The sequence below is a fragment of the Melospiza georgiana genome, chromosome 1 (assembly GCF_028018845.1).
Source record: "Melospiza georgiana isolate bMelGeo1 chromosome 1, bMelGeo1.pri, whole genome shotgun sequence".
Classification (NCBI taxonomy): Eukaryota; Metazoa; Chordata; class Aves; order Passeriformes; family Passerellidae; genus Melospiza; species Melospiza georgiana.
The window spans coordinates 90,903,106-90,930,304 of record NC_080430.1 but is presented as its reverse complement, the minus strand read 5'-3'; the positions used below and the strand labels follow the sequence as shown (position 1 = coordinate 90,930,304).

Here is a 27,199-nt window from a genome sequence, read left to right as displayed (position 1 = left end):
CAGTTTCCAGTAGCTAGCTACAAAATCCAGCTGTTCTTCCAGCTCTCTGAAGGTTTTTGGCAGGTTCCCAGCATGCAAGAAATAAGCTTATTTTCAAATAGTCAAATATAGCTAAAACTAGCATACTTACTAAAAATAGTGATAATTATGCTGTAAAATATTCTACCTTGAGGGATCTGGTTTTCCTTGTGAAGTCTGCTGTGAAAAATTTGATGTTCAGAGCTGTTAATCTTGAAGAATGTCCTTTCCATCTTCATGGACTCAGGAATGCTTCCTGTTCTCTTTAGTATGCACTGACCTAAAAAATGAATCAAAACACCACAACAGCAAATAATTTTATATGTCATAAAGCCTTGATCCTGCATGGAAACTATTAAGCCAACAAACATGATTTCATGAGGGAAGACAGTTGTTGGGCTTTCTATAATTTATGGCCTCCATTGGGATAAAAGTAACAATTTTAAAGCAATTGCGACATTCAGACCTTTTCACATTGGTTCAGAACTTATTATGAGATTTGCACTTGGCTTCTGAAGAGTTCAGTTTAGCAGCTTATGGTCATCAACATATGAATGACTTCCTGATTTTGAAAGGTTAGAGGGAAGTGAGCCCACGTTGGATGACCAGAAGCACAATGCTGTCATACTCAAGTTGAAGCAGTTTGCCTCACTGATCCACATACTGCTTTTGAGATTGCCTTACACCTCTTTCTATATTTACAAAAACATAAACCACAAGATGCCTATAAGATTTGTGGTGAGCTGTGTGACTTTCCATACAAGATTTTGCCTTCAAGCTTCTATAACTGTTCAGTCTTAATTACTGGTGAAGAGGAGATCTTGCAAGTCTTGAGTGCTACCCATCAAATGAGTGCTCCCTCAGTTCTAGGTGAATTTTGAGACAATTAATTGCAAACAAAATCTCTGATTTAGAGACACATGATACACTACATATTCTGCGTCAGTGGGGGCTTATCTCAAGGGAGGATTTAGATGCCAGCTGTCCTCGTGCTACTGTTAAAATCCAGTGCAGCCACTACTCTAGGATGTGTTATCAGTGGACACTTCTTGCATATAATCCTACATGTGAGAAGATGAGTTCTGTGTGCATCTCAAATCCTCTATGGATTTTTTTTGTTATTGTTCCTTCTACTTTTCTACTTGATTGTGGAAAATTAATGCTTGCAGAAGGATGTCTCACTCTTTTTTCACTCTCTAGAACTAAATCTTGAGATAAGTGCTTTAAAGCTACGATGGAGAATTTGTGAATTTTCTATAGGAGTCATGGGTTTCTGGAAGAATTCTTGCATGTTCAAGTCTTATAATTCAGACATACAGGTTTTGGCATGGTTTAGTTAGTACATATTGATAAGTCATATAGGTCATGACAAAAACCATGGGAGTTTTACTTAAGAGTTGTGATCTTTAGGAAGGGTCACTACAGCAAGCAATCAAGTTCTGGAGTTGATGTATCAGATCATCTTCCTAGCAGAAATGCTCTTATCTTTTTTCAGAAGCTCCTCAGAATGCTGATATTAAGCATTTTATTCATTCTTGTTGCTGAGAGGAAGCTGCTGAAGAGTCCCAGCTGCAGTCTGGGAACAGTTCTGGTGGAAGCTTCTGAGTTGTATGAATAACTGCTTCTCTTTGTCTGCAGCAGCAAGCAGCAAAACAGGCAACTGCAGAAGGAGGAGACTTTACTGGCATTTTTTGTCTTCTGAGTGGAAAGATGCCCAAGTTACTCTGAATCAGTTCAGAGGAGACCTGATCCAGATCTTCTGGATGTTATATTTGGGGGGAAAGCTGCTTTTCTTTACATCGTACCTGCAGCACCGTTTATTTTATTCATAGTAAGATTATTCAGTAGGGCTTTTTTGTTTGGTTGGTTTTGGGGTTGTTCTGTTGTTGTTGTTAGCTTTTTTTTTCTTTTTCTTTTTTTTTTTTTTTTTTTGCAAACCCAAAACAGGAAGCTTGACTTAGGCAAAAAACCAGCCAACAGCCATACAGTAGATATCTATAGAGGTATAAAAGATATCTGTATAAAGTTGTTCATCCATCAATGTCTGGTTTTGCAATAGGGAAGGACTAAGGAAATTCTGTAGCTGTAGGAACTACAAGAATTTTGTTTGGGTTACCTCATAATGGTGTCCAACTCAAGACTGAATGTGAAAAATGAGGACTGATAAACAGGATTAACAGTATAATCACTATTATGTAATCCCTGATTATTTTTTTTTAGGTAAGATGCATCATGTCCTTCCTGTTCAGTGACATTAGTAAATTTGGAAACATAATTGGTTTATGTTAGTGTCCTACAATACAGCCATTTTCAGGTGACCTAAATTCCACCTAGTTCTCCATGCTTGGAATTTATTAGTTAGTTCTAGACTGTGTTTCTTCCTGTTGAACTGCTTGCACATATGGCTTGTCATCAAGGTAGACTAAACGACATGAGTTTGTCCAGGGTTCTTAAGCCCTTGCAGTAATTCCTGATACAGCTTGAGAACTAATGGGAGCTTTAAAACTACATAAATGCATTATTTGATAATAAAGTTGTGTAATAATTCTGAAACCAGACTTTTTAATGCTTTACACCATAATCATCCATTTTTTCATTTGATATTTTGAAATACATATTGTTAAAACTGGTTTGATTTTTAAAATGTGCAAAAATACTATGCTTTATAGGCTGAAGCCAGAAACACTTGAAGATGACCTTGATAAATATGCTGCCAGTGCCATGAAAATGAAGAATGAAAAGGTTGATCTCAAACAATTTTCAGCCTACTTGGAATTTCCAGTTTCTCAGACATTAGAAAGTATGTTTGCACTTTTTGATGAGGTAAGAAACATTAAGTTTAGAATTTTAGTGTTTTTGGTAAACTCCACTTTAGCCTACTTCTGTTTCAATTGAATTCACTGAGGTCTGATTTCTGAGCATTTTACCATAAAATTTTCTTACTGCACTTCCCTTTTAACAAGGTAAGGACACCTATCATCAGCTAAAAGCATTCCTTCAGCTAGAACTTAGAAGGAGTATCAGCTGGACAAAAACTATCTCTTTTCTAGATGCAAAATATGAAGAGGAAGAAAGGTAGGGTTGGGCTAGACCTCTGCTGCTGCTCATAGCAGATGAATGCAGTGTCTGTTAGCTGATATTTTGTTTACCTTGTAAATAAATGACTTGTTCTTCTACGAGCCTGAAACCTGAGGGATCTTGGCAAGTGAGCCAGTTTTTCATTCCTCTGGCAATCAGTCAGAATGGGGAAATGATGAATATCTTTGTGTGGATGAGGTGCTGTCTGGACCAGGAGGTGGATATGTCCACAGTGTTCTCTCTTGGAGCAGATGTCATGTATTCAGGGCTTAAATTAGGGTATGTTGTCCTCTGGTTCTCTGGTTTTTATTTCAGCCCAGTGATTCAGATGGAAAAATCCTAAATATGCGAGTGAGGTGTGACAGTACTAGTGATGTCTTTCAAGAATATTTAAACTGTGACTTTTGACTGAGACTGTGAAAAGAATCTGCAGAGCTTTCACCCAGGTTCTTGTCCTCATGTGATTTCATTTCAGTGAGACTGTTTTTTTGGTCATGGTGGATGTAACAATCTTTCTGAGTATTCTGCATTTTTAGCAACTGTTAGTTATTTATGAAACTTCTCAGACAAACTGCACTATTTTGATGAAAGGTTTTTCTTCACAGAATGAAAATGGTGTAATTGACATTCGGGAGTTTGTCATTGCTCTGTCAGTTGTCTGTAAGCCATCCAAAACTCTGGAAACAATTCAGCTGGCATTTCAGGTAAGCTGCATTTTCTTGGTCCATGTAGTTTACTTATTTTTAGAAATTACTAATACCAGCATTAGACTCAATAGATGTTTCCAAATTTCCTTTTGATACTTGATTACATTTTAAAACAGTATTAATGGAAAGTTAGATTGAGTTCTTGTTAATAGGGAATACATTGCAAGTGTAAGTTGTGTAAAATTATGAACGCTTGCTGTTTGAAATTCTCTGTAAAACTCTGGCAGAATCCTTTTTAGCAAATTAAGTTTCAAACTTCAAGTCCATTGTGCAGATTCCTCTAAACAAACAGTCTGTTGAGTAGTACTTGCTACTCTTAGAATGTTTCAAACAAATCTAATTTTTCAAGTTAATAAATAATTTTTTTAATTTCCGACATGTTAATAGAGATTTTACTATCTCCTTTTTTCTTCTTTTTAAAATTTTCTTCCCTCTTAGTCTTACCACGTATGTGTGGTGGTCCTGCAGTCTTTGTACAGACTTGATGCTTCCCAGAAGTGCTCCTGATCTTGCTCTAGCCTCAGTGGTTTGTTGTGGCATCACCATAGATTGTTAATCCAAGCTTTTTGGGAAAGTGACAGCAGCAATGCTTAACCAATGTGTTTCTGACCCAAATAAACCTTGATTTATTACTTTTCAGTTAATTTCTTTAATATTACTGTTTCAACATGCAAACTCTGCTGCATCCTGCAGTATCTTTTCCCTTTGCCTTGAACTCACATGGTCTTCAGTGTTACTGAAACTGAGAAGTGCTAAGTCTTGATGCTGTCTTCACTATTGAATACATGGAGCTCAGAGCATTCACGTGCATGGTGCTACATTGCAACCTTATTTTCTGTGTAGTTACATTCAGTTCTTCAGCATGGTGACTTTAGATAAGTGCTGCTGAAGAAATGAGGCTCCTGTCCTGTGAATGCTTAGTGTCACATGTATCATTCTTAGCCTTCAGCTAGAATCCAATAAATTTGGCAAAGGAGGACAGAGCAAAAATATTTATTTCCTACGAATGTTGTGGGAAATCTGCCATTAGTAGCTGCTGTTGTTTATTGCTGCTTCTGAGGGAAAAGCAGAAAGAAAAGTCTCTGTCCTGACTCAGTCCATTTCAGCTATAAAATGGCATAGAAAAATAGATGCTGTTTGGTCAGCTCTGTATCTTCATGCTAAAATGAACAAATTTGAAGTAAATGTAAAAGGGGCTTTATTTTTTTTTTGGAAATATTTTTTTTTATTTAGCTGTCATGCTTGATAACATGCAAGATAATTTTATTATTTGAGAGAAAAAAAAGCTCAGATTGGATGGTTATTTTCTTTCTGGAAGCACTTGAAGTTAATTAAACTGTGTCTTTGGAAAATTTCTGTTCTTCATTATCTGCTTCACTCCCTGACTCATAATACATAATTTTGAGTCACTTTGTTAATTACAAAATATAAAGTTAGCTGTAAAACTGCAGAGAAGCTTTCTGCATGTATTAAGAAGGGGAAGTACTCAGCAAGGGGAAGCAGGTACGGCTCATTTTATCCTGCTAGTGTTGATTGGAAGGGTTAAGAAAAGTGTCAAGCTGAGGAAATTTTGCTTCTTCTGGGATTAAAAAATAAGGAAAGAGAACCTTTTTTAATCCTTTTCTACCTCCTGTCCTGACTTCACCTACAATAAGATATTAATACAGCTTACCTGGAGCCATTGAAAGACCTCGATAATTCACGAGTGTATGACTCTGAGCAGGTGCTGTCCTCTGCCATGTGCTACTTCTTTCAGGAAAAGTGCAACATTTCATATAGCTACAAGTTTTCAAAGTTAGTGTTTAGTGTATGACTGAAGAACTTGAAAAATAGTATCATTATATGGAGTTGTTACAAAACTGGGGGTAGTGGGAGATACACCTGAGGGCTGTGCTGCCGTTCAATGGCACCTCCATAGGCTGGAGGGTTTGATGGGGAGAAACCCGATGAGGTTCAGCAAGGGCCAGTGCAGGGTCCTGCATCTGGGGAGGAAAACCCCAAGTCCCAGCAGAGTCTGGGCTGTGACCCACTGGAGAGCAGCTCTGCAGAGAAGGACCTGTCAGCCTTGCTGGATGGCAAGCTGGCCATGAGCCAGCAGAGCCCTTGTGGCCAGGAGGGCCAGGGGGACCCTGGGGTGCTTTGGGAAGAGTGTGGCCAGCAGGTCAAGGGAGGTGATCCTGTCCCTCTGCTTGGCTCCAGTGAGGCACATCTGGAATGCTGTGTCCAGCTCTGGGCTCCTCAACAAAGGTCAAGGAGGTAATGGAGAGGGTCCAGCAGAGGCCACAAAGATGATTTGGGGTCTGGAGCATCTCTCTCATGAGGAGAGACTGAGGGAGCTGGGGATGTTTAGTTTGGACAAGAGAAGACTGAGAGGGGATCTCATTAGTACATATAAATATCTCGAAGGTGGGTGTCAGAACAATGGTGCCAAAGTCTTTTCAGTGGTGCCCAGTGACAGAATGAGGAGCAGTGGCCATAAACTAAATAACAAGAAGTTCCACCTCAAGATGAAGAAAAACTTATTTATGTTGAGGGTGGCAGAGCCCTGGCACAGGCTGCCCAGGGAGGTTGTGAGTCTCCCTTTCTAGAGACATTCCAAACACACCTGGATGCACTCCGGTGTACCCTGCTCTAGGTGACCCTGCCTTGGCAGGAGGTTTGGACTAAGAGCAGCACTCCAGTGTAAGTGCTACACTTTCCTTTCCAAACTGCTAAATAAAGGTAAATCTCATCAATATTGTTTTTATAGTGGCCTCTCAATATTACCTGCACTACTTGTTCTGTGAAAATGTAGCAGGTTTTATTAAAGAAATGTCTTGGTCTTTGCCCTATTCCTGTGAAACAGTGTGCAGGTTAGGTGCCGGGGGGCAAAAGGCAAGATTCTTGATTTGAGCATATGTTTTCTTCCATGGAATTTCAATATTTTTATTCCCCTTTTGGAGAGGTGTGCTGTCTTGTGGCAATTGCTTCTGCCTGTGTGAAAAATAGATACTTATACCTGTTTTGTTCAATCTCATCAGTTTCCACCTTGTCAATGATATAGAGAAAGTAAAAGGAAGTTTCCTAAATGGCACTTTTTACATGGTTTGATATTTTCAGTGTTGTCATGCTTGAAAAGGAGAGAGAAATATTTCAAAACCTCATTTCTCTCACCTCACATTGTATAGGCAAATTGAGTTATTTTAAGGAAGCTTAATGAAGCTGTATTTGGTACAGATGTTTTGAAGTATTCAGGTCCATTTCTCAGGGTAAAACACTGTACGTATGCAAAAATGGAATGAGACTATGAGCAATTATTCATAATTATCAATCTTTCAGTAGTAAAGCTAACTCTTTCTGAGGTAGCTCTTTAGGATGTAAGAGTATGCAAATGATTGTTTTCTAGAATAAATGCTTGTAGAAAATTGTATGCCCATCACTGGTGTATGGGATAGGATTCTCCTGATTAGTACCATTTAAATACAGACATTTAATGCAAGCTTGCTCTTGGATTTTGGTCAAAGGAATCTTGAGTTTTACACCTGAGCAAGTGGAAATGGTATCTGATTTAGGCTGACCTAAATATATCTCCCAATATTACAGACTATGTAGCTCAATGGGCTGAATATTGTTCTCAGTTATATGTTTGCAAAACATGTTAGTGTTTGACAGTCTTGTTGCTGAGTATCACAGTGATTCCAGTGGTTAGACATGTAAACATGGAACTTTTTTCTGATAATAGCAAGCTTTACTTTCTAAGCATACACATGTGAACTGATGATATTTTTTACCCAGACTAATCTGGAATCCTTGATATATCACATCAGTCTGAGAGTGACTAGAATTTCTAATACCAACTTTTTGTTTTGCTTTGCTTCAGTGTAGTGCTGTTTATAGGAGCTGGCATTCAGCTTTGCAGTGATTTATCTTGCTGTCTTGATTCATAGCTGTACCAGTCAGAAGGCGGAACTGTAACAGAAGAGGATTTAGCTCATATCCTGAAGACTGCCATGGGTGTGTCACAAATTGATGTTACACATCTTTTTAGAGCTGTAGATGAAGAGGAAAAAGGGAAGATTACATATGGTAAGCATTCTAACGGCATCTGAACTGTCACAAAATGTCCAAGTTGCTTGCACTCATATTGATAAACAAAGCAATCACATTTTTATTAAACTCTACCTTTTTTAGTTGGCTTGGTGGCTTCAGTACTGACAACAACACTGCAAATAAAGTAAATTTACATTTTAAAAAATGAGTTTCATCTTTGGTATCAAATGCCATGTTTGTGTGTTTTCAGTTTTCCCCTCCTCATCAAGTCACATAATATGAGGATTAGCTCCTTCAAAGTATTCCGTTCTATGACGTCCATGTATGTGAATGTGTATTTTTAAAGAAACATGCCTTAGCTCTGTCTTGTTGTTTTGTGTCTTGTGTCTGAGAGCAGGAAATGAGGGGGTTAACCAGGCTGCCTATTCTATAATCTGCACTGTAGGTGGAATGGAGGCGAGAAAGTTGCATTTGAAAAATTGAGACCTGGGTGAATAGATTGTGCTGGGAGTCAGAGTATTTACATGCTACTTCAGATTATTTATGTTTTATTCAGTAAGGTTCTACATTTAGTTGTATCATTTGAGTATGAACTGAGTTGTTGATAGCCAACATATTAACTATCTCCAGTAGATGTGCTTATGACATACCCTGTTCTAATTGTTTTCCCTCAGGATAATCAGTATGTACTTAATTGGTAAAAATCTTACAGAACAATACATTAGTGTTAGTAAATCGTAGTTTCTACATTAGTAATTCCTCTGTTTCAAGCATACAATATGTATGTAAAGCTTCAAATACACAAATATTTTAGAGTTACTGAAATCAGTATCAGGACAGTATTGCCACTGTCCTTTCCTTTTTGTCTGACTACTGTCTTCTCTCCTTGATACCTGCTGTACTATCCCTTTCCTTTCTGTGCCTCTCTGTGACATCCCCAGCATTTCCACATCCATCCTGCCCATTGCCTTTTTCCTGCTTATCACTGTTGCTCCTTGTCTTCCAACTCATAATGTGCAGTGACTCAGCTCTTCCCTCCACCTCCCAATCACCAGCTTCAAAAATACCAGCACAAATCTTAAGCTGGTAAGTGCAGCAGAATTTTAATTTTGGCACATTTCATTGTTTGAGGATAGCTAAATTTATAGTCATGTACAAGTGAACTCAGACCAGGTCATGTGAGTTGCCAAAGAATTAATGTTTTAATATTAATCTGTAATTGTTGCATTTCATCTGCACTTTTTCCCTAAGTGGTCATCATATGTTCCCATTACAAGAAAATCTGGACCACCAAGCCACAGCAGTGACCACTGGAGTGCTTGGCCCTCATTCTCACTATTTTATATCTTACAGTCAAGAATAGTCTTTTGTGGTGGAACACAAAGCAGATAGCAGGATGATGTTTACATAATTTCTTTGAAACTTTCCTTAGGGATTTTTCTGAGAGAAGTGCTCATTTTATAATAGAAACCTGTCATTTTGACATATCTGAAAGTTTAATAGTGGGAGTAAATGTCCAAGTTACTAGATTAAAGAATTAGAAGTTGCAAATAAACTTTTGGAATTGCATTTCTGTCTTGAGAATTCCTGCTATAAATATTCAACCTCTTGCCTTTCTTGAGAATATGTGGAACCTCACACATGCTCAATTTGTTGCACTTACTTACTAGAAAGGAGAGGTGAAAAAACTTGCAGACCACACAGTTCTGAGGATACTGTCCAGACAAGTTCCGAGAAATCAAAGCATTGTATCTGATGGAGCTAATGTTATTTTGGATACGCACAGCAGAAGTCTACTGCCAATCTCCTTTCTTGGGTGTTGGAATTTAAAGCAGGAATATTAAGTTGAGCCTTACTTGTAAGAACAAAAGATAAAATACCTAAAGTATCAAACCTAAATTGCTGCATGCACAGCAGAGTCCTTGAAGACACAGATCTCATCTCAAAGGTAAAGCTCAGGTTGCAAGTAAACAGAATAATCAAGAGCAAAATTGAGATTGTGAATCTGAATTATTGGAAATCTGAATTTTTGTTGCATGGTTGAAAGGACTCTGGTTGCCAAAGATTTATGTATCAGTTCTCTTGTACAGTGTGCAGTTGGCTTAGTTGTTCAGTTGCACTTTCATTGTGGTGCTTTTCCTTTTAGTCTAGCATAGACAGAGGCAAGATTTATCAGTCTTAAGACATGATTCTGGAGAGTTTGAATAGGTTCTCTAGGAGGGCATGTCAAATTGTAGGAAACCCTCCACCAGCTCTTGATAGACAATTCAGACTGTGAACATGTTCTGATGACTGCCTGGCTTGCTGTAACCAGAAAAAAGGGGGAATTGGCCATATTTGGAGTATGTGTATGGATAAAGAATCAGGGAAGGAAAAATTATTTGCTTAAAATAATTATATATTAACCACAGGATTATAATGTTATTTAGCTTAGTGGAAACAAAAACTAGAGAAGATTAATGAGCACAGAGCTTCCAGGAAGAATATCAAGTGGTAGCAGGGTGTTTCAAGGGTAGGACAAAAACCTCTTGAAGTTCTTGTAGTACATGTGCAGACTTAATGCAAAGACATAGACACGAATCTTAACTCCACTTTGGGTTCTTTATTCGTCTCTTTGTTTTTAATGGAGGTTATAGCAAAATCACCTTCTTTCCCCAAATTAATGACTGAGGTGACCTTTTCCTTCAGTCTAATGCTTCACAGTTGCTTTCAGTTTGAACTCCAAGATGAGACCTGTGATTAGATGCTGGAATAGTTGGTTCTTTCTACATGACCTTGTTTCACGTTTCTGATGAATAAGGCAAATGGGATTCCAAGCACTTTTCATTGCACTCTGCTGACTACAACTTCAATAAGTATTCCTTAATACTTTCAATACTTATTTCAGCAGGACCCAAAATGTCAGCTTACTGAGATGTATCCAAAATGTCACTCTGTTCAATTTGGATTGCCCTTTCTTCATGAAGACTATAATTTATATGATCCATCAGCCTGTTGTATGTAGAGTTTTTCAACATAGATGGTAATGTTGGTTTTCATGACCTAAACTTCATCAACTTTTGTTGAAGTTACAGGTCCAGAATTCTCTAGATCCATATAGACTGTAGATAAAGGATACCCATTTTTTTGTGAGTGGAAGGATAAAGTTATGTTTATTGCCTTCTCCTCACCTATCCCTTTGCAACAGTTCAGAGGCAGGGTTGCCCTACAACTTCAGTGCCCCTGTGAGCCATGTGGCATTCCCTTGCTCCCTTGCCCTCTGCAGTATTGAAAAATCATGTCATCTCAAAGAGTGGCAGAGAGGGAAAGCTGCAGTGTTTCCCTTCTTCCATACCAGCCCAGTTGTAGGAGGAACTGGGCTTCACTCCTTTGAAAGGCTTCTTTGGGTGTCATCTGCTCTGCACACCAGGGAATTCACATCATCATCTGATCATGAGCTCTTCTGGGATAGCACAGTGAATTGGAGTGGGAGGTGTGTGATACACTGTAGGTGACTGAATTAGTGAAAACATTCACATCCAGATTTTTCTAGTGTCAGTTTACATTATAAGAATAGTTTCTTGTTGCTTGGTTCCTGTGCAGTAGCTGTGTTCAGATCACGTCTGGATAAAGTCATGTAGGCAAATTGAGACAAAGTTTCAGTGTCTGATTCTCAACACAGAATGTTACTTGTTGATGTTAAAGATTCCCCACTCCACCAAGAACTAATCTGGCTTTTCTTATTATCGTGTTATTATCTAATATTAAATTCAGGAGCTCTTTCCTGTGTGTTATCTCCTCAATATTATTCTCTAAAATATTGGGACTTGTAAAATGCTGAAATCTTGAAAGCAGAAGGCAGCAGTGACAGCTGCTGTTAGGTTGAAGCAAACTATGAGTGCAAAGCATTAAAGGGCATGTTTGCAAAAGAGTTTTAAGAATTTAAGAAATGACTGCTCTTGATGTTCAGTGATCTTCAGCTGGAGGGCTTCTGTACTTCCCCAGTGAATAGTGAAATGCTATGTCAGGGCATGTGGTGCTCATCATGCATTTTAATGCAAATCTGAGTCTGTTTACCCCTTCATACAGCTAAGCCTGAAGTGTTTTCAGAGAGCTTAGATAACTCTTTGCAGCATCTCTGCTCTGCAGATGTGATAAAGTTAGGCTGAAAGCTAAAACAAGCACTGGGGATAGCATTATGTTAACTGCTGCTATTTTCCTCCAAAGAAATCATGTGATTATGTATGTGTAAGTATTCAAATTTAGCATCCTTCTGTTTCAAAGAGCTGATTCTGTGCAACAACTGTTTTTTTTTTAGATGACTTCTACACATTTGCTGTGTTGCACCCACAGTTTGCAGAGGAATATCTCTATGCTGATCAGATGGGAGCTGAGAGCGGCTTGAAGACTTCATCTCTTTCTGCTCCTAATGGTATCTGTACTGACTTCAGCCCTGACAGCGCTGAAGATAGAAGGAGGCCCTTGCAGAAGAAACTGATTTAACACTACAACTGTTACCTTCCTCTCCTGGTGAGAGGGTTGTATTTTCTTGGGATTTTCATAAGTCACTCCAATTATACAGCAAATACCAGTTTTGTGTGTGAAAGTTCTACCTGAATACCATCCTTTGAATCATATGTGTTATGTTTAACAACATGTTCCAAGTTACTTTGGGAAAGGTGTTTTTTATTTTTTTTTAAAGGTCTTTGAAAGGCAAAAATGTGAATGTGCTTCATTATTAATGTTCATATTTAAAAGGAAGCGGCACAACTTATTTATATTCCATTGGCTAGTTCCATGTACTGAGTGTCGCACAAACTGTGCATGTATAAAGAAAATGTAGCTACTATGGTGTAAAGTGCACTTTGGTGATTAGTGTTTTCCCTAGTTATGGGGATGTTTATTTGGGGCCAAACTTTGCTGTCCATATCTGAATAGTCAGTCTTGTTGATTTTGGTGGGAATTATTCTCCTGAGTAAGGCAAGCATACTTTGGCCCTTTGTTTTGGTTTCAGTGAACAGTTTGGAAACAGTAATACAAAAACTTGCTAAGGATTCCTTTTTTATTTTTATTGCTGAATGACAAAATTGTTTCTCTTTCCATGGTAGAATGAAAAGGAGAGGCTCCTTATCCCTCACCCCAGCACTTTTCTACTGTAATCTTCCGGATGCAATTAAACATGAATTCTTTCCAAACTGACATGCCACATACTGTTTGAAAATACATAACTGAACTGTTTGTGCTTTTCTCTCATAACCAATCCAAATCACATCCACACAGCATTTTATGGGAGATGCGTACAGAGCTATATTTGATTGAGATTTATCAGGAATCACAGGTTTCTTTTGTAGCAAGCCTATACAGATGACATAGCATGGAATACATCATGGAAACTTTGGTGTATCAGCACAAGTTGGAAAAGGTTGCAGTCACTTCAGAGACCAAGCCAGCAGCACGTTGCAGAACATCCTGAAGAAGTGCTAGTTAAATCTCTATAGCAACATTACATATACTTCATAGAATGTATGTGAAGCTTAGAATAGTTTAGAACTGTTTAAAACAACCACCACACTTGTATTAATAATACATATGTTTCCTTTTGTAAAGCCAGATGCCTTAACTGCTACTGGAGGTCTCGGAGAAAAATCTAGATTATTATAAAACCACAAAGCTTCATTGATTAGGAAATGTGACTGAAGGCTCAAGGAGTAAGAGGAGGGAGGACTCTGGCACAAAATAACTGTGATGGCAACTCTGCTTCCAAACAAAAAAAAAATTTAAGTCATTTCTGACCAGTTTTATAGGGTTTTGTGCATGGAAAACTATTGAGATTAGAGTCTTCCACGAAGGAATTTAAAACTAGATTTGAAATGGAAGAATTTTAGCAAAGGATGTCTGTTCCAAATGCTTTTATAACTATTTTTTAAATAGCAGGTGTTTTAAAGCTCGTTAGGGTATTGGAATGTGTCCTTAGAAATCCTCAACTGTATGTGGCAGGTCTCCAAACTGGAACTGGCTTTAATAAAGAGGGTAAGAGGAAAAAAATTGAAGAAAATATACTTTATGGGGGTATGTGGAGGTAATAATTAAATTTTTGATTTATCCAGGTAACAAAAGCCAAGCTTACAGGGCAGCAACAGACTCACTGGCGAGATTTGAATTAAAATTGATCATGAAAAATAGGAGAAATTGATTGGAAAAAAATAAGGTGTATGAGAAACTACACTTAAGTAGGAATAGTCAGCTGCACAGAGGAGGAGTATTACTGTGCTATATCTGGAGGCAAGGATGGCACAGAATATGTCCAACTTAGCACTGTTAACTCTTTGCTGCAGAAAAGATGCTCATGATGGAGGGGTGCATCAGCATGTGGCCTGTGCAAATACAACCCTGAAGCAGGGTGGTATTTCTTTGTTACCAAGATGTGATAAGGTCTTACCTGAGGTACCTGTTCATATTGGGGCACCTGAGAGAGATGGGCTGTAAATTAATAAAGTCTGGAGGACAGAAAGTACTCAAAAAGAGATCTAAAGTACCCTTTAATCCAAAGAAGAGGAGACTGAAGTAAGAATGTGAACAATCTTTGAATATGGAAAAAGTTGTTATAGAGGAAATAGGAACACTGTTCTCCACAAGGATGGTAGATGCTAGCTATGAATTGAAAAGACAAGCATTAGGAAAAGTCTCTTACAATATGCTTTATAGCCAAGGAGAAGGGTTTCAGGTGGGGTGAACAGCTTGCCTTCCTTCACTGGAGGAAAGAAGTTTTTGAAACTGGAGTTTTTGAAAACAGAAAAGACAGAGAACTCCAGTAGAGACACTTGATTTTGCTGATGATGCCCCAGGGTTACAAGGAGATGTCCCTGAGGTCTGTTTTCTGTAGTTGCACAGTATGTAAGGGAAGGCAGGTGTAGTCTGGACATATTGTATCTCTACAAGACTATGGCACGTGGCTTGAACTGGCTAAGGTAGTTATCTTTTCCTTTGTATGTGAGCTTGGAAATGTGAGAATTTCAGAATGCGGGGAATGAGAGAGTTCCCCAACATGTGTCTGGAAAGAAGAAAGAGGTAAGCTTAGAATCCTGTGGACAACTCTGAAGTGAGAGAAGCTCCAAAGAAAGAGATTCATTGACCACATCTGTGAAAGAGCAAAGAAAACTGATTGAAGTTGGATAAATACAAGTGTGTCTAATTTGCATGTATAGTGTGAGTGACTCGAGGATCTATTTGATGAAAACCCATAGGTTCATCGACTTCTTTTTTTTTATTTGTGAGGTGTTTTGTAATTGTGTTGAGTGCAATAGCTGTTCTTGTGTGCACCTAAGCTGTACAGAGTGCCTTGGAGAGCACTGCAGCCTGTAGCAGATGGGCCCTTGAACGGGCTCCCCAAAGAGGCACTGAAAGTCCCATGCACCAGTGAGCTCAGTCCAGAGCTGCTGCTGGAGAAGGCTGTGACCAACACAAGGCACAAGCAAGTATTCTTGGTGGATTAAAACTCATTTAAAAATTGGTGGATTAAATCATTAAAAAGAAAAAGGCGTAAGACAAAACAACAGATTCTGGAAGGAAATGTGAATCTCCCTCTTCTGAGAAATTACTGAATGAGATAAAGACATAATAGGAGGAATGATAGGATGAAGGATCAGCCTGCATGGAAACATTGTTAGATCACATATCAGGTCACAAAAGTTGAGATTAATTAATATAATTCCATTAATTTTAGCATTTGTAGTATATCATATTAGACTGCCCTGTAGTGAGAGGGATGCCACATCACCACAGGATGGTGAACTCAGGCTCTTGAGGGCAGAGGCCTGTAACACATCACATGACTGCAGCCATGCTCTTGTTACAGCTCATCCATCAAACCCCAGCTGCAGAAGTGTTTCAGTAGTTCCTGATGAAAAGCCTTTTTAGAGGCATTGACTGTGGAGCAGCTGGATTGTGACAGTTAAGTTTCAGTGACCTGATGCAAAGTCAGAGTAGAAGTGAAAACTTTCTTTCCCCTTCACCAAACACTGACATGTAAATGCTTTCCATTTAAATATTACTGATTTTATAGGCATATTGGTATATTTTAACAGGTACTATCAATACCCCCTGAATTTACAAGGGGACATAAGCAGACTTAGCAACTATTTAATTTAAATGATCCTTACACAAAAAATGCAGTGATGTGAAGGCATTTGACATTTCTGGTGAACATTTTTGTACTCTTATGTAATGCTGCCATCCCTTGCCAGTAGAGTTCTTGCATCAGCCTGAATTTTTACATACTGTATGAAATACCCAGCCAAGGCTCTGGGTATCTCTTCTCATATGCCTGAACAAGTATTAAAAGTTACCCAGAAAACCACCAAATCCAAAATATCTGAAGTTTGGGGGGCATTGTTTGTTTTTTGTTGTTTATCTATTTTTTCAAACATAATGGAACCCTACTAAAACCAAACAAATGCTTGTTAGGTGCAAATCATGTTTAAACCACTGTCTCTAGCACGGTATGGCAAGTGTTATTACAGATATTTTGGGGAGTCTGTTGCTGTAACAGATAAATTTTAAAAACTTCATAGGAAATTTATAAGCCTGATGGAGAAACTAGGCTGTACTCTTAGTTTTATCTTAATTAATTACTCTATATGTTTCAGATGCATTTATTGTAGCTAGAATGATCTAGGTGTGAGAAATAGCAACCAGACGTGTGTGTGTTTGCTAATCCCATTTTCAAGGTATAAATCCTTAGGTCACAGGGGTTGAAAAGGACACGTGTGCAGTGAGGAAGTGATGCAACCTCTTTAGTGACATAGCTGCCAGAAGTAAACAGCTAAGTGTCACACAGAGCTCTTTACTAATATCTTCGTGCAAGCTGAATAACTTTGTTAGCTAATTTAGGCATTGGGCTGGTTGAAGTATTTTTTGTGTTCACAAAATGCAGTAAAGATTTTCCTGTAAAAGTCATTGCTGCACTTCAACATCTGATAAATTTATAAAGCAGGTGTGGTTTTATGTATTTATGAGTTCCCTGATAAGTTTATCTTTGGTATTGCCAGTAAATTATTCTTCCTATTTTCATATTGCCATGTGGTACCTATAGCTTCTCATATTAACTGTTTTAGTCACCTTCTGCTCTCTGCTCCTTCAATAATAGCATCCTCATAAAAGGACAAATTAAAAAAAAAAAAAAACACCTGCCATGACTTAAAAAATACAAGTTGCAGAACTCCAGTAGCATGTGCTGTAGATTCTGTGATCTCAGAAAAAACCTGTAAGCACAGCTTTGCATATATTATGAGACTAAACTAGGCTGGAGAGAAAACAAAATTCTGGTTTGAAGTTCTGACCAACTAAGTTCAATTTTTCTTTAGCTCAGAGTGTGGGTCATAATACTTTCTGAAATGTTGCATTTTACCTAATGTGAACCCTCTGTTTTTTTCACTAGCAGAGCTTTCATGAGTGTTCTAGAAACAGGAAATGACAAATGCACTAGCCAAGAGTTCTACATTAGCAAAATTCAGATTTGGCTCCTAAAGCTATATTGAGGCACAGAAGTTCCCTGTGAATCAGGCATTTCAAGTAGTTGGCTGCTTTTCAGGTATCTGAACCTCAGCTGATTAGGAAGACTTAAATTAACAAATTATTCTGAATAAATCACTACAAAAAAGCCCCAGAAGAATAGAAAATGGAAGTAAGTGTTGTCATCAGTGCCATTGGTAATTAGTTACTAATTAATTAAATTATTAATTGATCAGCCCAGCAAAACTGCAAGATCTGTTTCACACATGAGCAAGAAGGCTTACATTCAGGTAATTTTGCTGTCCTGACTAGGTAGAATTTAAGCCAGGTGGTCTTTACTCAGAGGGTGACTTCTTGAAGGTACTGCAACATCCCAGTAATGCCTTGGTCACTGACAGTGGAGATTTCATCTTCTCACCCTGCCTTTTTTTCTTTAAATTATGGAAAAAAGTATTCAAAACATGACAGGAACCCTTTTTTTTTTTAGTTTTGTGGAATAGTTATGGTGGTGAACTGGATATACAGATACACCAACACCTTGTGGTCAAACCATGTCTAAATGATAATCCTGAGTTAAAACTACTGAGAGAACACAGCAGCAAACAGGACATCCTTTAGATGTGTTTGCTGTTGGGTCTGTGAGTATTTCCTGCGTCTCATAGTGCTCAAGTTGAGAGAGTTTCTTTCTCTGGGAAACATTTCAGGTTCTTTCAAGATACTAACTACTTGGACTACTTCAAGTGAAAGTGATTTGTTTTTTAGAAAGCAGGTTCTTTTTCCCCAGATGGTGTGACGTGCTTTATCATGTGTAACGTGATTAAACTGAGGTGGGTGATACCAAGAGAGCAGAGGATATAAGAGGCTTATAAAATAGAGGGTTTATGTTTCTGTGAGATATGCTGCCACATTTCTGCACAGTAGCTGACACTACTGAATGGATTGTCTTGCAAGTCCATTATGCAAAATCCTTTTACTAGTTGTGTGGTGGCAGTGGCTGTTTATTCCACTTTCCTTAGCAGGGTGGCAGAGCAGAATACTCCTGTACAGACCAACTTTGGGGTAGAGATGTATTTGCAGTTTTTAAATGATCAGTCAGAAACAGTAGAATCACCTTAGCATGATTGTACCTCAGTTATTCCTGTTACATAACTTAGCTCTTTGGGATATTTTTTTATTATCACAGTTATCATGCTTTATTCTGAGCTAAGTTGAACAGAGCCATATGAACATCAGCGCTCACTTGAGATAGCTTGGGGATCTCAAAAAAGGTGCTGTATGATAATCTGTTGGTAGGGTGTTACATTTCAGTTTTTTCATTTTGACCAAAAATGTCAGAAGCAAGGGAAAGAAGTCATGACTTCTGTAATACTCTATTTTTATACTGTCAATGGGGTGTTATTTAAGAGTGCCAGTTCTGAGCCAAAGTCAGCTGAAGAAAAATCAGGCTGAACTCCTGATTCCAAACCAGCAAGTAGAAAATCCCATCCATGCCCAGCATGGCAGCTGGCCTTTTCCCACAGTAAAGAAGGATCTTTTCTGCCTCTTGGGCTGGTGAATTCAGTTTACTGTATCCCTAGTTCTTGCTTGTGCTGTCTGTTCTTTGTAGGTTTGTTGCAGCCAGAGGGAGACCCTGCTGCCTCCTAAGCTGAAGTGACGTTCATGGACTTTTCTCCCTGAGCCGGCAGCAGCAGGTGAATATTTGAGTCCTGTTCTGGTATTGCTACCGAAAACTAAACTATTTTAGTTCGTGCCTGCCATTAGGTACAGAACTGCTTTTTCTTTTTATACACTTCAACCATTGCAGGTGTGTCCAGGTGACAGCAGGTCTGAAAGAGCTTATGAGATTGTCCTTGTTCCTGTGAGCTACAAGACATTAAATTTAGAAGTATTAGAAGTTTACAGTGAAACCTTAAATTGGATTGACTCCTGACTCGCTATATATACATCTATATCACTTTCAGTGTGAGCCTGTTCACTTCCATGTTCCACATGCAGGATCTATAAATGTGATTGCAAACAAAGTCTCCTCATGGATACCGAAGAAAGCTGACGCTCAGATACTTTTCATCCTACCATGGTACTGGAAATGAAATTCATCTGACAATAGGTTGTTTCTAAGTCTATGAATGTATATGGGGAAAACCCAAATACATGTCTTTTATTCACTATCCAGCATGAAGACAATTTTGTATTTTAAATGCTAAAGAAATAAACTTTGAAAGATCTTTTATGGCCTAAGTATATATTTTTTGTCCTATGTTTTCTTTTATAATGAACTTCGAGCAAAATATTTCTTATATTTCAAAAAGGACATTTAGGTTAGCCAGTGCTGTATTTTCCAGACAACAAAAGCAGTTTTAAAGTCAACATCTAAAAATGAAATTGTATTTTTAAATATGTGAATTAGAATTCCTTTAAGTTAAACATGTCTCCTTAGCAACTGTATATACTTAGACAAAAAGCAAACCCATTGCAGCTGCTTGTCTCTATAGTTGTTTGTGTTTGGTGATTTGTTTATATTGCTTTTTCATATTGCTCTAAGGGTATTAAGAGTCCATGTAAATCAGCAATGTTAGAAATAGAAGTCAGAAGTAAATTTCTTTAGAAGTGATAGAATTTGTTTCATGGAAGAGGACCAAGAGTAAGCATCAGCTAACCTTGTATTATGTACTATACTACTTAAATGTTGCAGCATTGTGCTGAAAGTATTTGACATCTGTTCAATGGGACCACTTTCTAAATCTTTTTGTAATCCCCAGCATCTGTCCAGGTGTGTGAGACATTTCTAATTTGATGACAGATACTAATTCATCTTTTTTTGGAAAAATAAAATTGAGTAATCAGCAAGCTGAGAAATAACTCAGAAAAAAAAATTTTGATCACTGTTGTTGAACTTGCATTGAGGATATCATTTTTATACTTTGGGAGGAAAAAAAAAAAGATTGCTATGATTTTGAACACACTTGAAACTTTAAATGCACAACCGAAAAAGTTAACACTGAAATTATCATATTTTGGAATTTTCTTGTACTTCTACTGAATCCAAGTTAGGCACTGCCATGAAAAGGATGCTTTTAGCTGGAAACCTGTGTTGACAGAGCAGGAAGCTGTTTTGTAGGGACTCACTTGTGAGGTATCACATGGTTGATCCATCAGTGGTACAACTTCTCTTGCTGACTTCAAGGCTGCTCAAACAGAGCTGGTGTTTAAAGAAAAAAGGTTTTTATTGTAAGAGCCCTTGGATGTGCAGTGTAAATCTGTAACAATATATAGTGCTACTGGATAATAATGATCTAAATGCATATTTTCTGCTGTAAATTTCCCTCATGTGGCTCCAATGATATCTGTACATAGACTATTACCTTTGCACTGAACTGACTATACTTCATAAAATGAAAAGCAAAAACAAGTATTGTACTAAAGATGACCATACCTTGTGGCTCCAATTGTGGAAATACTTTTGCAGAACAAAAGGTATAGCTTCAGTGTTATAAATTTGATTTTTATATTTTTTATTAACATGCATGGAAGACTAAGGATAATATTTTTTAAAAATGAACTTGGTTTTTGTACATTTTTTCAATGTTTAAAACTATATGATTTAACATTACCTCTGAATGCCAGTGATCAGTAAATATTTAAAGGAAATACCTCAATTTGAGCATTCTTCTCTTGTTGCTTGTCTGATAGGTTAAAATGGACTATAGAGTGTGATGAAGTGAGCATATGATATAGGTGCTTAAACTGTGCTATAGAAGGCATGTGATGATTTACTGAAAGGGACCTAAATGATACACTACAAGTGTTGAGTGCAGTTACACAATCATGGCTCATTCTGCCCAACTGGACATTTTCCTCGTGAATGGCTTGTAAATTAAATTTTCAGCGTGAAGCCAAATTAAAAAATGGAACAAAAAATACTTGGTTTTCTCTGGATTTTTTTTTCAATTTTCTTTTTTTAACCACAGGGCTTACAATAAGGGAAAAGATACAAACCATAACTGTGAGCAAGACTGAGTCTGTATATGTTTAGGCATGCTTTGTGGATGGGTGTTCTCTGTGTCAGTGTGTGTAGGAAAAGTGTTTTTTACCTGACAACTGGGAGGATGAAATGCAGAGATTCAAAGGGGGAGGGAGGGGAGAAAAAAAAAAAGGAGAAAAAACAATGTCCCTCTGTGACAGCAATATTGTCTCTAGTTCTATTTTGTGTGCTTAAAGAAAAATACTGAAAGATCAAAATTAGACTGAAGTAGCCCTGGCTACATTTTTTTATTCAGGAAGCAGACAAGAAGGGATCCAACACTCCAGCCACCTATATACCTGAAAAATTGATAATGGAGGGTGGAAAAAAGGCATCCTCTGAGGTCTAGTGGGTGTAAGCTGAACCATTAATATGAACAGTATCAAGAATAAACGTGAACCAGTGGGGAGGCTCACCAGAGAAATGACAGACATTCAGGATGATATGAAGACCTCAAGGGAAGACTTGTTAGTGTTTTACTTAATGTTATTCTCTAATTTCAAGTTCTGGAGTTGTCAGCTAGCAACTCAGTACCACATATCCACTTGCTCACTCCTCCCCCACCCCTGGGGAAGAGGAGGAGAACTGGGGAAAAAAAGGAAAAACCTGGAGATTGAGATGAGAACAGTTTAATAGTTGAAATAAAATAATGAAAAAGGTGACAACAAAGAGAGGGATAAAACCCCAAAGAAACAAGTTATGTACAACATAATGACTTACCAGCCTCTGACCAATGCCCAGCCCCTCACTGAACAGTGATCAGCTGCTCCCAGCAATTCCCCTCAATTTCTATACTGGGCATGATGTTCTATGGTAAAGAATATCCCTTTGGACAGTTCTGGGCAGCTGCCCTGGACATGCCCCCTTCCAGCTTATTGTGCAGAGCATGGAATTCATCCCACAAATGGATTTGCCTTTGCCTGAGGGAGCAGTAACCCAGATTGCTTTCCCCAGCATATTTTTTACGTGCATTACAGGAACTTTATCGCCTTCCACATGAAAGTACCTGGAAGTTTTGACTGGGCATGGCCAGCCAAAGTAGCAGATCCTCTGGTCTTGATTAACCACATGGCTTTTGCTAAGTGTGTATCCCAGTGTTGGAAGATCCCACTTTGTTCTGCCTCTTCCTCACGTTCTTGTGATGACCTCACTTTGTTCTCCTTTACTGAACAAGGTGACTTTTGCATCTGTGTTTTCTCCTGTACAGGAGCAGCTGACACCAGCATGGGTTGTTTCTCAGGGCCAGGTGCTGTGCCTGTCACTGGGGTCAGAGTAGCTGCAGGGCCTGTTCTCTTGTCATCAGATCCAAAGACTTCTTCTCCCCTTGAGGGTAATGAATAAGGTTGAAGAGGACCCAGCAGGCCTGGGCCAGGCCCCAGCATGTTGCAATCATCTGTGTCTCTCTGGAGCAGCCAGGGCACCAGCATACTTTTTCCAGATGTTTTACTAGTTTTTCCACCACCTGCACTTGTTCAAGGGTGAAGTTGCAATGCACTGGAGGTTCCCACTGTCCTGGGCACCTGCCCATGCTATTCCACTGTGGTGGGTTGGCCTGGATGGATTCCAGGCTCCCACCAATGCCTTTCACTCACTCCCCTCCACAACTGGACAGTAACAAAAGGTTCATGAGTTGAGAATGGGAGTGATCCCTCATGGAATACTGTCACAGACAAAACAGGCTAGAATTACAGATATTAATTAAAATTATCACTAACAAAGTCAAAGCAGTTTAATAAGAGGTTAAATAAAACCTTAAAAACACCTTTCCCCCACCTCTCCCTCCCAGCTCTAGCTCCTCCCCCAGTGGTGCAGGGAAACAAGGAATGGGTGGAATGGTCAGTTCATCACCCAACACTGTGCTGCTGCTCAGAGAGAGGAGCTCTTCCTTTGCTCTGCCATGGGGGCCCTCCCAGGAGACAATTCTCCACAAACTTCTCCAGCATGAATCCATCTCATGAGCAACAATCATCCCAAAACTGCTGCAATGTGGGTCACTCTTGTGCAGGGTGCAGTCCTTCCAGGACAGGCTGCTCCAACATGGGCTCCTCCCTCCATGGGCCTCCCCTAGAGTAACAGCTTCCTCTCAGGCATCCATCTGCTCCGGCATTGGACTTCTCCATGGGCTGCAGGTGGAGATCTGCCTCCCTGTGGATGCAGATCTCCATGGGCTGCAGGGGCACAGCTGCCTCACCATGGGCTGCAGAGGAATCTCAGCTCTGGTGCCTGGAGCACCTCCTCCCTTTCCTTCTCCGCTGACCTTGGTGTCTGCAGGGCTGTTCCTCCAACACATTCTCACCCCACTATCCTCTGGCTGCAATTGCAACTGGCCAAAACCTCTTTTTTGTTATTGTTGTTTTTCTTAAATATGTTATCATAGAGGGGCTGCCATTTCTACTTGGCCCTGCCTTGACCAGCAGCATGTCCAGCTTTGGGACCACCAGGGAGTGGCTCTGCTGGACATGGAGGAAGCTTCTGGCAGCTTCTCACAGAAGCCACCCCTGCAGCCCCCCTGCTGCTACCAAAGCTTGGCCATGCAAATTCCATACACCTCCACACCCTGCCGCTTGGGAAGCATCCAATCCCATGGCAAGTGTCTGGGATTTAGGTAGGATTCCTAAATAGCTGTTTGACTTTAGGCCAGACCTGGAACACATGCAGGAGACCTAGCAATAGGAACTGGTTCGAACAACCAATTCAAAATTTTCAAAAGGTGTCTCTTCCACAGATTGATTGTTCAAGGAGAAAAGCTGTAATTATTAATAGTTGTCCACAGATGGCTCCCAAAGTCCAGAGCTCACAGCAGTGCTGAGCACAAACACCAGGTTAGTTCCACAGCCAGCCATTCCATCATATCATAAGCCAAAGCTGGAAAATTATAACCTTGGCTCTGTCGCCATGGGTGATAAACAGCACAAGAGGGATTATTTGGAATGGGAAATCCTGCAAGTAAGGTAACACATAATGCAGCATTAAGAAAAAGCACACCAACTCTGATAGCAAACAAATCAACATTGTGACCAGTAACTATGAAATTAATATAATGAATACTTGTATTTGTTCTAATGCATTCTAGCCAGATTTGTCTTTATTGCTGGGCCTCATATCAGATGCTAAAAAGAAGTGCTGTAGATTAACCCTAGCCAGTAACTGAGTGCCATACAGCCCTTTCTTCTCCCCCAGTGGGATGGGGAGGAGAGTCAGAAAAAGGGAGAACCTGTTGATTGGGATAAGTTGTCATCTTATTGCAGGGGTTCCATACTATTGTCTACTTATCACAAAAGTTTCATACCTTCTTGATGTTTTCTTGTGGGCAACTCCTCAGAGCCCTGACTCTTTCCTCTTCACAAAGCAGCCAACTGACTCCAACTCCCTTCTCACCCAGCCACCCCGCTCTTTTAGAGCATCTTCTCATTGGTCACAGCTGTGGCCTGGTAAAGCCAGGCCTGTTCCTAATCTTTGATAACTAACTCAGCTGCAACTCCTTAGGGGTAAGATTAATTTCTACATTATCTTTATTTTCTTATATTCTATACCACTACAGGGATAAGTAGTAGTAGTTGTTGTTGTTGTTATTATTGTTATAACTGATACAAGTAAAAGAGAAAGAGGAATACAACGCAAGAAACACAACTGATGCATGATACAGCTGCTCACCGCGTGCTGACTGATGCCAGACCCTGTTCTGAGCAGTGATCAGCCCCTCCCAGGAACCCCCCCCCCCCCCCAGTTTATATACTGGGCATGACATTCTGTGCTGTGGAATATCCCTTTGGAAATTTGGGTCAGCTGTCCCAGCTGTGCTACCTCCCAGCACCTCCTCACTGGCAGACCATGGAACGCTGAAAGTCCTTGACTTTGGGTAAGCACTGCTAAGCAACAACCAAATCATCAGTGTGCTACCAACTTATTCTCATGCCAAACCCAAAACACAGCTCTGTACCAGCTGCTAGGAAGAAAATTAACTCTATCCCAGCTGAAACCAAGACAGGCCTGAATGCCCTTCACCTACCCAGGTGTGTGTTTTCTCTCATCTGTGTTGCAAGGAAACTCCTTGCAGCTGAGCTGATGGGCAGTTGGCTGTAACTCGTGCTTACTCCTCTTCTGACCAAGCCTCTCAGTTGAGTGTACTTGAGGTAAGTGCTTGCATCATCACTTTCTCCTGGCTGACCCACACACAAGCAGACAAGGAAGAACCACAAGAAATGCTCCCTTTTCAATCCAAGCACAGGGCTGGAAGAGTATTCCCAGCTCCCTTAAGGGATAATGTTTGCCAGCTCAAGCCTAGGAGAGCAGAGTGTGACTGATGGTAATAATGGTGATAATGATAATAATGATGGTTATTGTTAAAAATAGGTTAGAAACTGTTGTAAAATAGTGGCTAGGTTGTTAAGCATGTAGTTTGGTAATTACATTGTAAAAAAGGTTAAAAGGGTAACTATAAGAAATACAGTACTCAAGGTACCATAACACACCTAAGTAAACTGCAGCACCCCCCAAGTGAAACGAGAACTGTAATGGGCCAATCAAGGGCCTGAAACCTTCATGCAAACACAGGATCCAAAAAGAAACCAATCCAAAGGGACCAAAAAACAGGATATAAAGGGGTTTCTGACCCACTGAATCTGTGCTGCTCCATCTGGGACATTGCTACATGGCTGCTCCAGGAGACCCAGTGCCAGTGTTGCAGCATCCTCAATGGGAGCGCTGCTGCTGCTCCACCCGTGGGCCCCCACGCTTTAGGCCTTTCTTTTTTTATAATAAAAGCTGAAATCACTTTACTACCGGGAGCCTGCTCTTGTTTTTATCAGTTACCATAGAGTCACACACAATCCATTCAGGCCTCTGAGATCATCCAACCCATGGCATCAGCTAGACCATGGCACAAAGCGCCAGGTCCTGGCTTTCCTTAAACACTTCACAGGGATCCATCATCCAACTCCACCTCACTGGGCAGCCCATTGCAACATCAAATCACCCTTTCTGTGAGGAAACTTCTCCTGAAGTACAACCTAATGTGCAGTTGTCACAGGATTTCATGAAAAATCCTTTCCTTAGGATTTTTTTCTCCTGAGAAGCTGGGAGGCCTCAGGAACAAAATGTAAACAATGGTTATCTGCTGCTGTGGAATGCAACAGGTGCATCTGTGATTGGTCTCCTATGGTTGTTTCTAATTAATGGCCAATCACAGTCCAGCTGTCCGGACCATCTCGGTCAGTCACAAGCCTTTGTTATCATTCCTTTTCTATTCTTAGCTAGCCTTCTGATGAAATCCTTACTTCTATTCTTTTAGTATAGTTTTAGTAATATATATATATATATATATCATAAAATAATAAATCAAGCCTTCTGAAACATGGAGTCAACATTCTTGTCTCTTCCCTCATCCTAAGAGCCCTGCGAACACCGTCACATGCAGTTTAAGACTCTGTCCTCTCATCCCGTTACCTGGGAGAAGAGGCCAGCCCTCACCGGTCCGCAGCCTCCTTTCAGGGAGCTGTAGAGAGCGACAAAGCCCTCCCCAGACCCCATTTCTCAGGATGAACACCGTCTGGGTGCTGCTCCACATGGGATTTGCTCTCCTGACCCTTCACCAGCCCCAGTGCCCCTCTGCGGACTCGCTCCGGCCCCGAGCGCGGCTCCCCGGCTCCAAGCCCGGGGCGCTCCCGGCGGCGGGCCCGGCACACAGCGCCCCCTAGCGCCTCCCGGTGCCGGCGGCCGGGCGGGGCGGGGCGGGAGGGGATGAGGGGGCGGTGCCTCCCGCGGCCGCCGGAAGTGACGGACGGGCGGCCGGGGCGGGCGGCGCGTGGGGGATGCGCGAGCGGCGGCGGCGGCGGCGGCGGATCCCGAGCGGGGCTGC

The 27,199-nt window shown here is 40.0% G+C and overlaps 1 protein-coding gene across 1 annotated transcript in view; it reads left to right on the top strand.

Moving 5' to 3' along the window:
- Positions 1–20,866, top strand: part of LPCAT1 (lysophosphatidylcholine acyltransferase 1) — a 105,919-nt gene extending 85,053 nt beyond the window's left edge. Inside the window, exons 12-15 of the mRNA XM_058023514.1 lie at positions 2,688–2,841; positions 3,702–3,800; positions 7,730–7,868; positions 12,130–20,866. Of these exons, the coding sequence (XP_057879497.1) occupies positions 2,688–2,841; positions 3,702–3,800; positions 7,730–7,868; positions 12,130–12,314 (577 nt within the window). The 3' untranslated portion in view covers positions 12,315–20,866. The remainder of the gene's footprint in view (positions 1–2,687; positions 2,842–3,701; positions 3,801–7,729; positions 7,869–12,129) is intronic.
- Positions 20,867–27,199: the final 6,333 nt, after the last annotated feature.